At 42.8% G+C, this 11278-nt stretch overlaps 1 protein-coding gene across 1 annotated transcript in view; it reads right to left on the bottom strand.

Moving 5' to 3' along the window:
- Window positions 1–736: 736 nt before the first annotated feature.
- RNF150 (ring finger protein 150) overlaps window positions 737–11278 on the bottom strand; it is a 265783-nt gene continuing 255241 nt past the window's right edge. The window contains exon 7 of the mRNA XM_070474825.1: window positions 737–9631. Coding sequence (XP_070330926.1) covers window positions 9513–9631 — 119 coding nt within the window. The 3' untranslated portion in view covers window positions 737–9512. The remainder of the gene's footprint in view (window positions 9632–11278) is intronic.

Genomic DNA, 11278 nt, shown 5'->3' with positions numbered 1-11278 from the left:
TGGTCATCAGCTGAACCACACCAGGCACATACGACTTGCCTGCCACGAGGCGACACATCGGCCTCTTGGATGGGCCGGACCCAGAGGCTCTGAGCCACACCAGGGCCTGCCTGGTGGGTGATAACGGTAAATAGGGTACCTCTCCCCCTTTTCATCTTCCTTTCCTACTTTCCTAGGCTGGCATTTCCCATCTTGCTAATCTGAACAAATTGCTGTTTAAAATCTGTTAGACATGTACAAGTAAGTATAAATGAGGACCTGCTGCCCCCAGCCCATCTGGTGGGCTCCGCAGTGTAACCTTCTTTAGGGTGATCTGCCCACCCGTAGCTCAGATCAAGTGTTTGGTTCCTACCCAACAGCATTTCAAGAGAATTCAGCAGCCATTCTTTGGCTCAGCTGCTCGAAATCTATATTGTTTTTAATTTTTGACATGTGGGACCTTAGTTCTCCAACCAGGGATTGAACCCACATTCTCTACATTGGAAGTACAGAGTCTTAACCATTGGACCTCCAGGAAACTCCCTCAAAATCTTTTTAATTACTTCACTTAGAGGCACAGAGCTAAGAAGAGGTCTACCTGGCATTTGACTTACCCGAGAGAGATAAAGAAGTTATTAAAATCTCTTGTTCTTTGAACACAATCATGACAGCAATAAATATGGATGTTTTCTGACCTGCAGGGCCACCTTGGAATCCCAGATGAGGTTACAGTTAGGGAATGGATGACGCAAACACATGCCTCCAGTTCCATTTTATTAAAAAACAAAACCAAACAAAATTTTGCAATGGAATTTCCTGGAATTCACAATCCTTTTCAAATGTTCATAATTGCATGTTTTTTGAACTTTACAGAAGAACATGGTTGCACTTATTTACATGATAGTCTTCTATATAATAAAAAGAGCCATGTTGTAGGATTGAATGATTCCAATTATTAGCCTTAATATCTCATCATTAGCCCGTATGAGACAAACAGCTTATGCTCTCCAAGCACACAGAGGATAGAAAAAGCAAAATAAAAGTTGTGTCTCCTAATAGAAGACAATTCCGGTTAAAGATGATTTCTTTTAAACTTCTGTGTATTTCAAGAGGGATATAAAGTGCTTTAGAAGGAGTAAGGTAGGTGCCTGAGGTGGGGAAGAAGAAAAAGAAGTTTATACAGAAAAAACAAAATGAAACCCAATAACTACACCATCTGAACTAATCATTTAAATATGCCTGTGACTTGTACAGAAGATAATGTTTGGGTAGAACAGCTACATAATTCACTACTAAAAAAATTTTTTTTAACAAATAAGAACAAACCAAAGTCCAAATAAGAAGTTACTTGTGAAAAGGCCATGAGGAGTAACTTTGGTGATTTTTAGTCATATGGCAAAAAAAAAAAAAAAAAAAAAACCCAACAAGGAAAAAGTCTCATAATCTGAGTATCGCGAAATTGAGTTAGGGACCGTCACACATGGGATCTTCAGACCGGCCGGAAAGACCTCGAGATGACGCTGAGTTAAACTCTACCAGTGACGTTGTTCGTTTTACAATGAAAGCACATCATCTGTGTTGGCAGCGGGTGGTGGGTGGGTAATAAATTCACCAAATTTTTTTCTTGTTAGTAGGAAGGGACTAGACATTGATTTCAGATGTCATGTCTGAACTATTTCCGAATGGTAAATTCATTCTTTGTAGGAAATTTCTCCCCCCCCCAAATGGAAATAATAATATCCTCCCTAAAGAGGTTAAAATACGTTGGTTTTTCTTTTCTTTTCACATTGCTGAGCTGTCAGTTGCTGGTCTTGATCTGCAGTCCACAGAATCAGTGTCTTGTATATCCTGCTTGGGAGGCTCTTCCCAGAAACTAGAATAATCATCCTTCCAGCTTGTGAACATTTAAAAGAACAACACCCATTATTTTTTCAAGAAACGAATGGAATGTAACTTTTCACAAGTACAAAATTACTTCAAGTTTTCTAAATATAAGGGACATCTCACTATAAAAATAACAACCCCTCCCTCCCCTCCCCCACCTCGACATCTCTTTCTAATTATAAAATGGTACAACCATTTCAGATTACTAATGTGAAAGCAGGAAGTAAATATATTATGTACACGTACAAAACACATCAGTATCTCACACCATTTACATTCATATGAAAGAAATCTGTTTATTGATCTTCCTTTGCAATTTGACAAGAAAAAAGTTGAGATAACGTTACAAAACAATTAGGCCCTTGTCTTAGAACTCTGTACAAACATTCCAGCCAGAGGCATCTCCTTTGCAAACAGAGCAAACAATATCCTTTCAACATTTTGGGGAAGATGGGGGCTGCTGACAGAGAGATGTTCCGTGGGGCCCTCCTCCAGTTTTCAGAGTCTGTGACATTCCTCCCTATTTTTGACAAAAGTGGACCAAATTCTCAACTACTGAGGAAACTACAATAAAAGGCAAATCGCTACTAGTTGTTGAGGAAATGGTGACTCTCGTCAGATGAGTTGGCCGAGAGATAATGGTGAGAACTCCAGCAGAGGGCACCCTGCTTCCTGGCAATAGCATCCCGTTTAACACTAAATACCATAGACGCCAACACAAACACAGACTGCAAAGTCCTTATGTTAATAGTCCTGCTGCTGCTTCATGATCTGTTACTACAGGCGATAGTTTGGTATTTTCTTCAAAAGAGCAGGATATGCTATGATTAACTAGCTCTTATACACGAAAATTCTTTGGCTATTTAAAATCTTCACATTCTCAAAGAGAACAATATTCTGAGTTCAACAAAGCGCTCAATTTGTCTGAAACTTTTGAGGGAAAAGGAGACTAAGCACTCGACTGTCAAGATGGTCCAGTACTAAGGCCATGATACCTTTTTGTTTTTTCCTTTTTAGATTTCTGGATTTCATAAGAGAATCCAGCCTGCAAGAGAAAACCCCCTAAGATTTCATTCACAGTTTCATTCGACCAAGTGAACCAACTTCACTTTTATTTATGAGCACATTGGGAAAAAGTTAAACTAGCCACTGAAAGAAACATGTGTCCATTTGGATGGTGGACTCATGTTTGGATGGTCTTTGGTTTATACAGTACACATGGTCTCCCACCTGATTTTCTCTACTTCTCCAAGTCCTTCACTTCACTAAGGATGACAAGACCACAGATGTCCTGCCAAGCAACGACTTCAGGTGACTCAGAATGAGGTTACCTTCTCCATGGGTTTTTCTCCCTCCCTCTCTTCAGACCTGCAGAGCCTCTGGAGAGATGAATGTTTTTGACTTATCATTATCCTCAACAAATATTTATCCAGTGGCCAGAGACAGAATGGCTTGGTGGTAAATGCAAATGTTAACAGTGGCACAAGGATGAGAAGGTCTTTAATCACGGAGATTTCTGGAGAAGCCACTTGATCATGAAGCACTCAAGGCAGGCATCATTTAGAGGACAGTAAAGAGAGCTGTAAATGACCTCAGCAGCTCCTTTGCAGAATGAGCAGGTTTTGCAATTAAAGGGCTTGATAATGAAGCGTCTGCACCCAGGGTCTGGATGCACTGCTTGAGTTTGGGGATGATTAATTTAGTGACACCCAAAGGCTCAAAGAGCACAGTGTGGCTACTTGCCTGTGGGTCTTTATAAATTACAAAGGGCCTGGAGTCATGAGATGGGGAGGGGAGGGCAGGAAGGTAAGAGGCTAGGATGAGAAACACACACCTGCTTCTCAGAGTTAATTTATTTTTCAGATAATACCAACGTTCTTTGCAATCAGGAGTGTTTAACGCACAAGCGTTCAGCTCCTTAAGACGAACACAAGCCCCCAGAGAGGTCAGCTGGAAAACTGGAGGATGCTCACTGATTCGGGAAGAGCATCCATGTGCATTCCCTGCCATCCTCTTTGCTAACTTCCGGTGGGTAAAAGCATCCCTCTGTGTATGAGCGCTTAGTTACTCAGTCGTGTCCGACTCTTTGCGACCCTCTGAGCTATAGCCCAGCAGGGTCCTCTGTCCATGGCACTTTTCAGGCACGAATACTGGAGTGGGGTGCCATTTCCTCCTCCAGGGGATCTTCCCGACCCAGGCATCGAACTGGCATCTCCCGTGTCTCCTGTATTGCAGGAGGATTCTTTACCCGCTGTGTCATCAGGAAGCCGTGTCCTCACCACCTTTTAATTGCCCTCATCAGAAGTACTGTTCAGTTCTGGCCATGCCAGTAGCACAGAGGGAGTTCTGTGATGCAAGGCACCTCACAAGGAGCTATGTGTCTCTCCCTTTGGGGGAATGGTTTCTTTCTGCCTCTTTTTCAGTCTCGAGGAAGAAGTGGCCTCTCAGATCACTTACAAAGAGCAAGTTCTTGTGCCAAGATGTTAAGAAGCAGGAGTGGACATTGGATACGGTACAGCCCATGTGTTTTTCCAAGAAATCCTAACCCTGGGGGCCTGTGGTGAATTGAGAAGGTCACAGATGCTGGGGGTGGAAGATAACCGATTAGACAGCATTCTGGAATTGTTACCTTGCCATTATTTGCCTCGGAGACTTTTCTGGCAAGGAAGTCTTTTTTTTTTTTTTTTTTTTAAGGCAATAGCTAGAGGTGGTCTGTGATAAAATTAGTGACATGAGAAGTGAAAATGAGGCAAACTCCACTACAGAGGAAGTTAATTTGCTTTTATAGTCAACTGGTTTTCCTCATCAGACGTGCAGAGATAGATTCTGCCACACAATAAAAAGAAGAAAAACGTCAACAACAGGAACGACGGTAATCACAATAATAACACCTCTTCAGATCCACTAAGGTTTTTCTGTCCTGAAAGATGGGAAAAGGATGCATGTGGGGGTGTGCATACAAAGAAAGAGATAGGCAGTCAGAGAGAGCCAGAGAGAGAGAGAGAGAGAGACACCCAGACAAAGAAAGGAAAGAAATCTAAATGAAAGTACTATTAAAAAATGCTACCAGAAATGGCTTCAGAGGCTCTGTCTGTTACCACAGAGGGTTGGGTCCTCCCTCCACAGAGGGTGTGGCTCTCTCTGCGGTTTTCTGAAAGGGTTTTGCTTTGATGAGGTTTCTTTGTTTTCAGTCCAGGTGATGCATTCAACAGACAACTAAATGCTCTGCAAGATTTTTCATCTCAACCCAATGAACGTGATGGTAGGAAGAGTCCCAAGACAGGCTGTCCGCCATCATTTTTGGTTCTGAAAGGATGTCAGCTTCAGGAACGTCAGAGCAGTAACTGAACTAGCCACTGGGTACCATGGATTGGGATGACCAAATCCAGACCCAGGAACATGCAGGATGTTTCCATCAGAATGCGGGAAAACAAAACAAACAGAGAAATGTCTCTGACCTGTGACTGATTCATGTCGATGTATGGCAGAGGCTAACACGATATTGTAAAGTAATTATCCCCCAATTAAAAACAACAAAAAAACCCTCTTTGCCTCTATGGTCATGATCATTACTCAGTGATGTAAGAAAAGGTAGATGCCTTTGCTACTTTTAACTTTCTACCTTCTCCAAGCTCTCCATCACTCCCTGCCAGGATGACAGAGTTGACATTTTAGGGGTAACCAAAACCTAGAGATGAAATCAAAATACTGATGCTCTATTCATGATCAAAGCTCAGTTCTGCCCAAAGGGACCAGCCACACAGGACGCAGCAATTCCTAGAGGGGACTCTAAATTACTCTGAGGGAATGGGGATGCTTGTTTTCTTGCCCACATCCTTGGAGCCGACGGGGGATGCTTACTTCTGAGTTGAGAGCTGATTTCTGAGTTGCAGGGCATCATAATTCACCAACTTGAGGCTGGAAAGTCACAAGCTCTTAAGGCTTCTCCTGTATTGAGAAGGCCACACAGAGTCTTGTATTTGGAGTCAATATGTACCTTGCCACTTTTTCGCCCCAAATCCATGCATTTTAGCCATAGTGATGGGGCTAGGGGCCACTGGAAGTAGGAAAAGACCATCTGCAGGGGGACAAGGGGTGGAAGTAAATCTGCATTACTAGAATCTGGAATTCTGTTTGGCTCCTGAGTGCCGCACATCAGTCCAAGGGTGGAAGTGAAGGATATAATTTTGTCTCAGCACCAAACCAACATGCTCTGGGTGACTTCTTTAAAAAACAAACAAAGAAACAAACAAAAAAACTGGTCAAGGAAGTAACAGCAAATGGTCATGGACATCTGTGGTACGGTTAAACAGATCCAGCAAAAATTTTAGGAAGGATGGTCTGAATATTTATCCATTACAAGACAAGTGGGTCTCTGGGCCTCTCATTAGGCGACCAGGGTGGGATGCAGTTCTCTCTAGTGGTAATTAGGAATTAGCCCCTTTTCTTTGCAAGGGTCAGGGAATCTTGGGAGAACGTTGGAAAAGCTCTAGCCCTGTGCTCTCCGAGGGTGACCATGGACCACGTGGGGCTGCTGAAGACTGGAGAATTAGCCAGTCCAAATGGACAGCGTGCTGCCTTTGGTAGACTTAGTATGAAAAAGAATGTCAAGTATCTCATGAATACTTTTTCTACTAATTACCTGTGGAAACAATAATGTTGGAACAAAGAAGTATATTATGGAAATTACTTTTACCTATTTTCTTTTGTTTTTTAAAAATGTGGCCAGTAGAAAATTTACAGTTACATGTGGGACTTCTACTATATTTCTATTGGAGAGTGCTGGTCTAGGCCCTACAGAAAAATGCACATCAGGTCTGCAGATGCTTCAAGAGGGTTCCCACGCCCTTTGATACTTTCTATGGGCCACAGGGGGCCCAGGTCAGGGTTTATTCTTTGGGCGGACGTGCTGTGTGAGAATGACTCTTTCCATTTTTTTTTTTTTTTGAATGCTTCCATGCCAGTTAATTACCTTTTTTTTTTTTTCTTAAAATTACCAAAGTCATGGGGAAATTCTTCAGAAACACATCTTTGGTAAAGGAGAACCTTCTAGACTCGGGGAGCTTGCAGCAGAACCTTCCTAGGGTCAGGTCCACACACTCAGCTCTGCCACCTGGGCCCGTCATCACCTAGGCAGCATCTTTTAGGGGTGGCTGGGCTACGGCATGCATAAGCAACCAATTCCTGAGCTACCTGGTCACTGGCAGGAAGAGAGGACACCCACCAATCCTAAAGGCATTTTCTCTCTGGGCATGGTATCCAATTTATATTCCTTGTCTGCTGAATTGTCCTCCTCATTCCCCTTAACACCAAACTTTGTTTTGGACAAAGCTGATTGAAGGAGGGGTAGGTGGTATAGGTTTTTGCTGACCTAGAAAAAGAAATACCTTGAGATGAAGAATTCCACACTGAGAACTAGGATTTGAAGGTCTCCAGAGACTGCAAACCCTGTGACTAAGTGTGGCTTTTAGAGCAAGGCAAAACAAAGCAACTCCTCCTTGGACTTAGAACTTCCATTATTTAGACAGTCAGTTTCAGCCACATAGGCATGCTGAGTCTCAAAAAGCTGTTATATATTACATGTCAAGTAACTCTGCCTGCCCAAGGTGGAAAGTCTGCTGTATGTCATCACTCACTGCTAAAAATGGGTCCCCCTGGCAAAATGCTCATTAGTGGTCCAAAGACCGGAAGGAGCCTCGGGCATCATCTTGTTAAACACCTTCTCTTTACAGACACTGAAGCCGAGGTCCAGCAAGCACGCGGCTCATCTCGGCCTCCTGACTCTGGATTCAGCACTGGCTTTGCTCCTCCCTGCCTTGGAGACCCTGGATTTCATGACGGGAAGAGTTGGACTCCTACCGAGATGTGACATTTCTGAAGGTGGTGACCATTTTCTCTGCCCTTGCTGCCTACTTAGAAAGCATCAAATAGGAAATCGTTAAAGGTAGAGAAAAAAAGAGCCTTCAGTGGTCCCCCCCGACATCTACACCGTGTTCCAGCAGGCAGCACGGTCTTACAGCAGAACCAAACTCTTGTGTTTGCTTGAGGATGAGTGTGGCAAGGCAGAAGGGCCTCATCACATACGTAAATAACTCGGTGAGAGCTTTCTTTCCCAGGTAACCCATGCCCAGCAGCATGGCCTTTCACAGATGTCGAGGTGATCCATCTAATGGTCCAGAGAAACAATTTACACTGCCTTAGTAATCCGTGCATCTGGAGAATCTCAAATGTATTACAAAATTGCCCACTGAAAAAATAGCACATCTCTGTCATAGTTACAAAAAAAGAATAAAAACATAAAGAGTTTAAAAACGCCAGGTGGATTTTCAGAATTCATTTTGATACCTCGTTTCCTCTCCCTCTGACTTTGTCTCTCAGTCAGGAGAAACTTGATTTCAACAATTCCCAGGCTGTACTTTTTAGATCGAGTGTTCTATTACACCCCACCTCCCACCTCCCACTTGGTATCTAGACGCACTCAGGGGAGCCCTGGGAAGCAGTTTCCTAAGGACTCACCTAAATCCTTTCTTCGAGGTCTGGTGAGGTTGAACAGAAGTGTACTGGAATTAAGGTAAGACCTGGATGCACTCGCAGCCCCCACCGTTTTGGATCCAAAGATGCTTGGATCTTTTCTAAAGCTTCCGTCTCCTGCAGGACCCACTCATGGAGGTAACAGGAGATTGTCGTAGCCTTAGGGAAACCAATGCAACAGACATTTCACTTTCAGGAAGAGTATGTGGTATCTGGTTTGAAAATTAGGCTTGTTGTCCCAGCAACGGACAAGCCCTACAGCCACATACAATGGCGCTAATGCCCCGAGAGGGAAATTGTGATTTCAGAATTTCAGTCAAAGATTCTTGAGACCCAGAGGGATTGACGTGCCTCCCTAGAGCTTCCTTCTCAAGTCACATGGGTCCTTAACAGAGCTGGGCAAGTGGAAGCCAGGGTGTGTAGCTGAAACACATGAGCAGTGGCCTCCGCAGATTCAGAGCTCGGTGTTGGGGTCTCTGGCAGCTGGGAGTTTTAAGACCCACTTAAAAGAATTTAGATTCTAAACGAAAGCTGGCCTTAGACTGTTTCAAGGTGCCGAGGCACTTCCCAAAGCCATGCACACTTCATGCTGAGAGGTCAAGGCCATTAATCTCAGAGATGGAATACAAACTGGTCAGAGCAGGAACTGATGCTTCTAAACAGAACTCGGTACAAAAGCTGGAGTGAATCAAAGGAAACACAAAGGAGTGAACATAAAGTAAACTATACATAGTCCTTAAAAAGAAACTGCCAAAGAAATCAACCACATTCCCCAAATAGGAAAATAAGACCCTGGGAAAAACTGAAATGAAACTAAGAAGCCCTAAGAGTGTCCTTTCAGTCTGTTTCAGGAACTTCTGAAGTGTGTGTCTATAAGGACATGGGAGAGAAAATCAGCTTTCAGCTTCGCAGGTGCCAAGGCCAGGGCCGGTGCCGACGTGGCCAAACTGCGTCCTGATGAACATGACTTTGGATATTGCTTAGCGGTACCGTTCTTAAGTGGAGCGCGCTGGAGCTGCCAAGGTGTTCTGGAGACGTGAGTGCCAGGTCCAATCTTGGTGCACTCCTCCCTTCCTTCCCCTCGCGTCCTACCATCCCTTTTTTCTCTATTTGCCGTTTCAAGACTTCACTTCTTCGCAGTCTTGGTCGGTGGAAAGTTCTACATCAGACAGTCCAACTTCCATCGCCATGATCAATGAGATATCAGAATCACTGCTTATAGCCGGCTCCTGCTCACCTGAGGGGGAAACAAAGTTCATGGTGAACACTGAGCTATGTCTTCAGAGGCTTAATACGACTGCCTTTAATAAGAGTTCACTGATGCCAAAGTCTTGGTGGTACAGTGGCTAGCATAGCTGCCTTCCATTTCACTGAAGCCCAAGAGAAGGTATCAGGAAAACTGGCTAGTTTGTAAAAAATAAATACATACGAAAAAAGTCTAGCTATCTTCTCATGCTAAGTGCGTGTGTGGTGAGTCACATCAATTTGTGATCCCACAGACTGTAGCCCACGAGGCTCCTCTGTCCATGGGATTCTCCAGGCAAGAATCCTGGTGTGGGTTGCCATGCCCTCCTCCAGGGGATCTTCCTGACCCAGGGATCAAACCCACATCTCTTATGTCTCCTCCAGGAGCAGGTGGGTTCTTTACTGCCAGTGCCAGCTGGGAAGCCCTTCTCACACTATGAAAAGATGTATCTTATAAGTATATATCTAAGGAGGAAAAAATACACCGAATATCTTTAAGTAAGGCAAGAAATTCTATATGGAAAAGCAGTTGAACAATGCACAGATGAAATGACTGATAAATGTGTATAAAATTTCTAAGAATATTAAAGACATGAACAATAAGAACAAAGGTAAATGTCACCCTGGGGAACTTCCCTGGTGGTCTAGTGGTGAAGACTATGCACTTCCATTACAGGGGGCAATGGTTTGATCCCTAGTCAGGGAACTAAGGTCCTGCACCTGCATGGGGCCAGAAAAAAAAGTATTATGTCATGCTGGGAATATTTGTAAAAAATTCACTGAGGGTTGTATTCTTAACATACAGAGAACTTTTAAATAAATAAGAAAAACTAAGAGTCCAACAGAAGAAATGGGTAAAGGTTACTGTTATACAGTTCACAAAAGAATGTAATACAATTGACCAATAAATATCAGGTAAAAGGGAGCTACTCCTTTTTGTTATGAAATCTTCACTCTTTAAAAAAGTCTGTATTACAGTTAAGGGTACATTGCAGTAGATGTTTTGATCAACTGCATTCAGAACTATGAAATTTTCACCCTGTAATTTCATTTCCACAGTATATTACAGAGAAATAATCAGAGATGCAAAAATATCCATTTAAGCATTATTTATAGCAGCAAAACACTGCAAGTAACAAAGCCTAACAATAAAAAATATCTCAGTAAAACTATGTTACTTCTAAAAGACAATCTTCTTGTTATAATTATTAAAGTGATGTTTCCAAAGAGTCTGTATTTACAGAAGAAAATGCTCCCAGTAAATGAAAACAGATGTATTCAAAGCTTTATGTGCAGTGAAGTCAACACAGAAAGTTAACTGGAAGTAAGAAAGCCGACAATGTTAATAAGAGTTGTCTCAAATTTGGGGATTTATAATTATTTTTTTTTCTTTAAAAAATTTAGCTTTACTCCTAAACATGCTTCAGTGAAGATATATCATTCATTCACTCAACATATAATTGAGTCCCTACTATATGCTAAGAATTGTGCCAGCTGTAGGGATATAGGGTGAAAATGAGGCAATTTCAGTCCTCAAGGAGCTTACTGTCTAGTAGGCAGGCAGACCATCGACTTGTCAATTACACCCCAACATGATAAGCTCTTTGTTATAAGATGTACCTGGTGTTATAGGAGGTAA

Source organism: Odocoileus virginianus, chromosome 12 (assembly GCF_023699985.2).
Source record: "Odocoileus virginianus isolate 20LAN1187 ecotype Illinois chromosome 12, Ovbor_1.2, whole genome shotgun sequence".
Classification (NCBI taxonomy): domain Eukaryota; kingdom Metazoa; phylum Chordata; class Mammalia; order Artiodactyla; family Cervidae; genus Odocoileus; species Odocoileus virginianus.
This window is presented reverse-complemented; position numbering and strand designations above follow the sequence as displayed.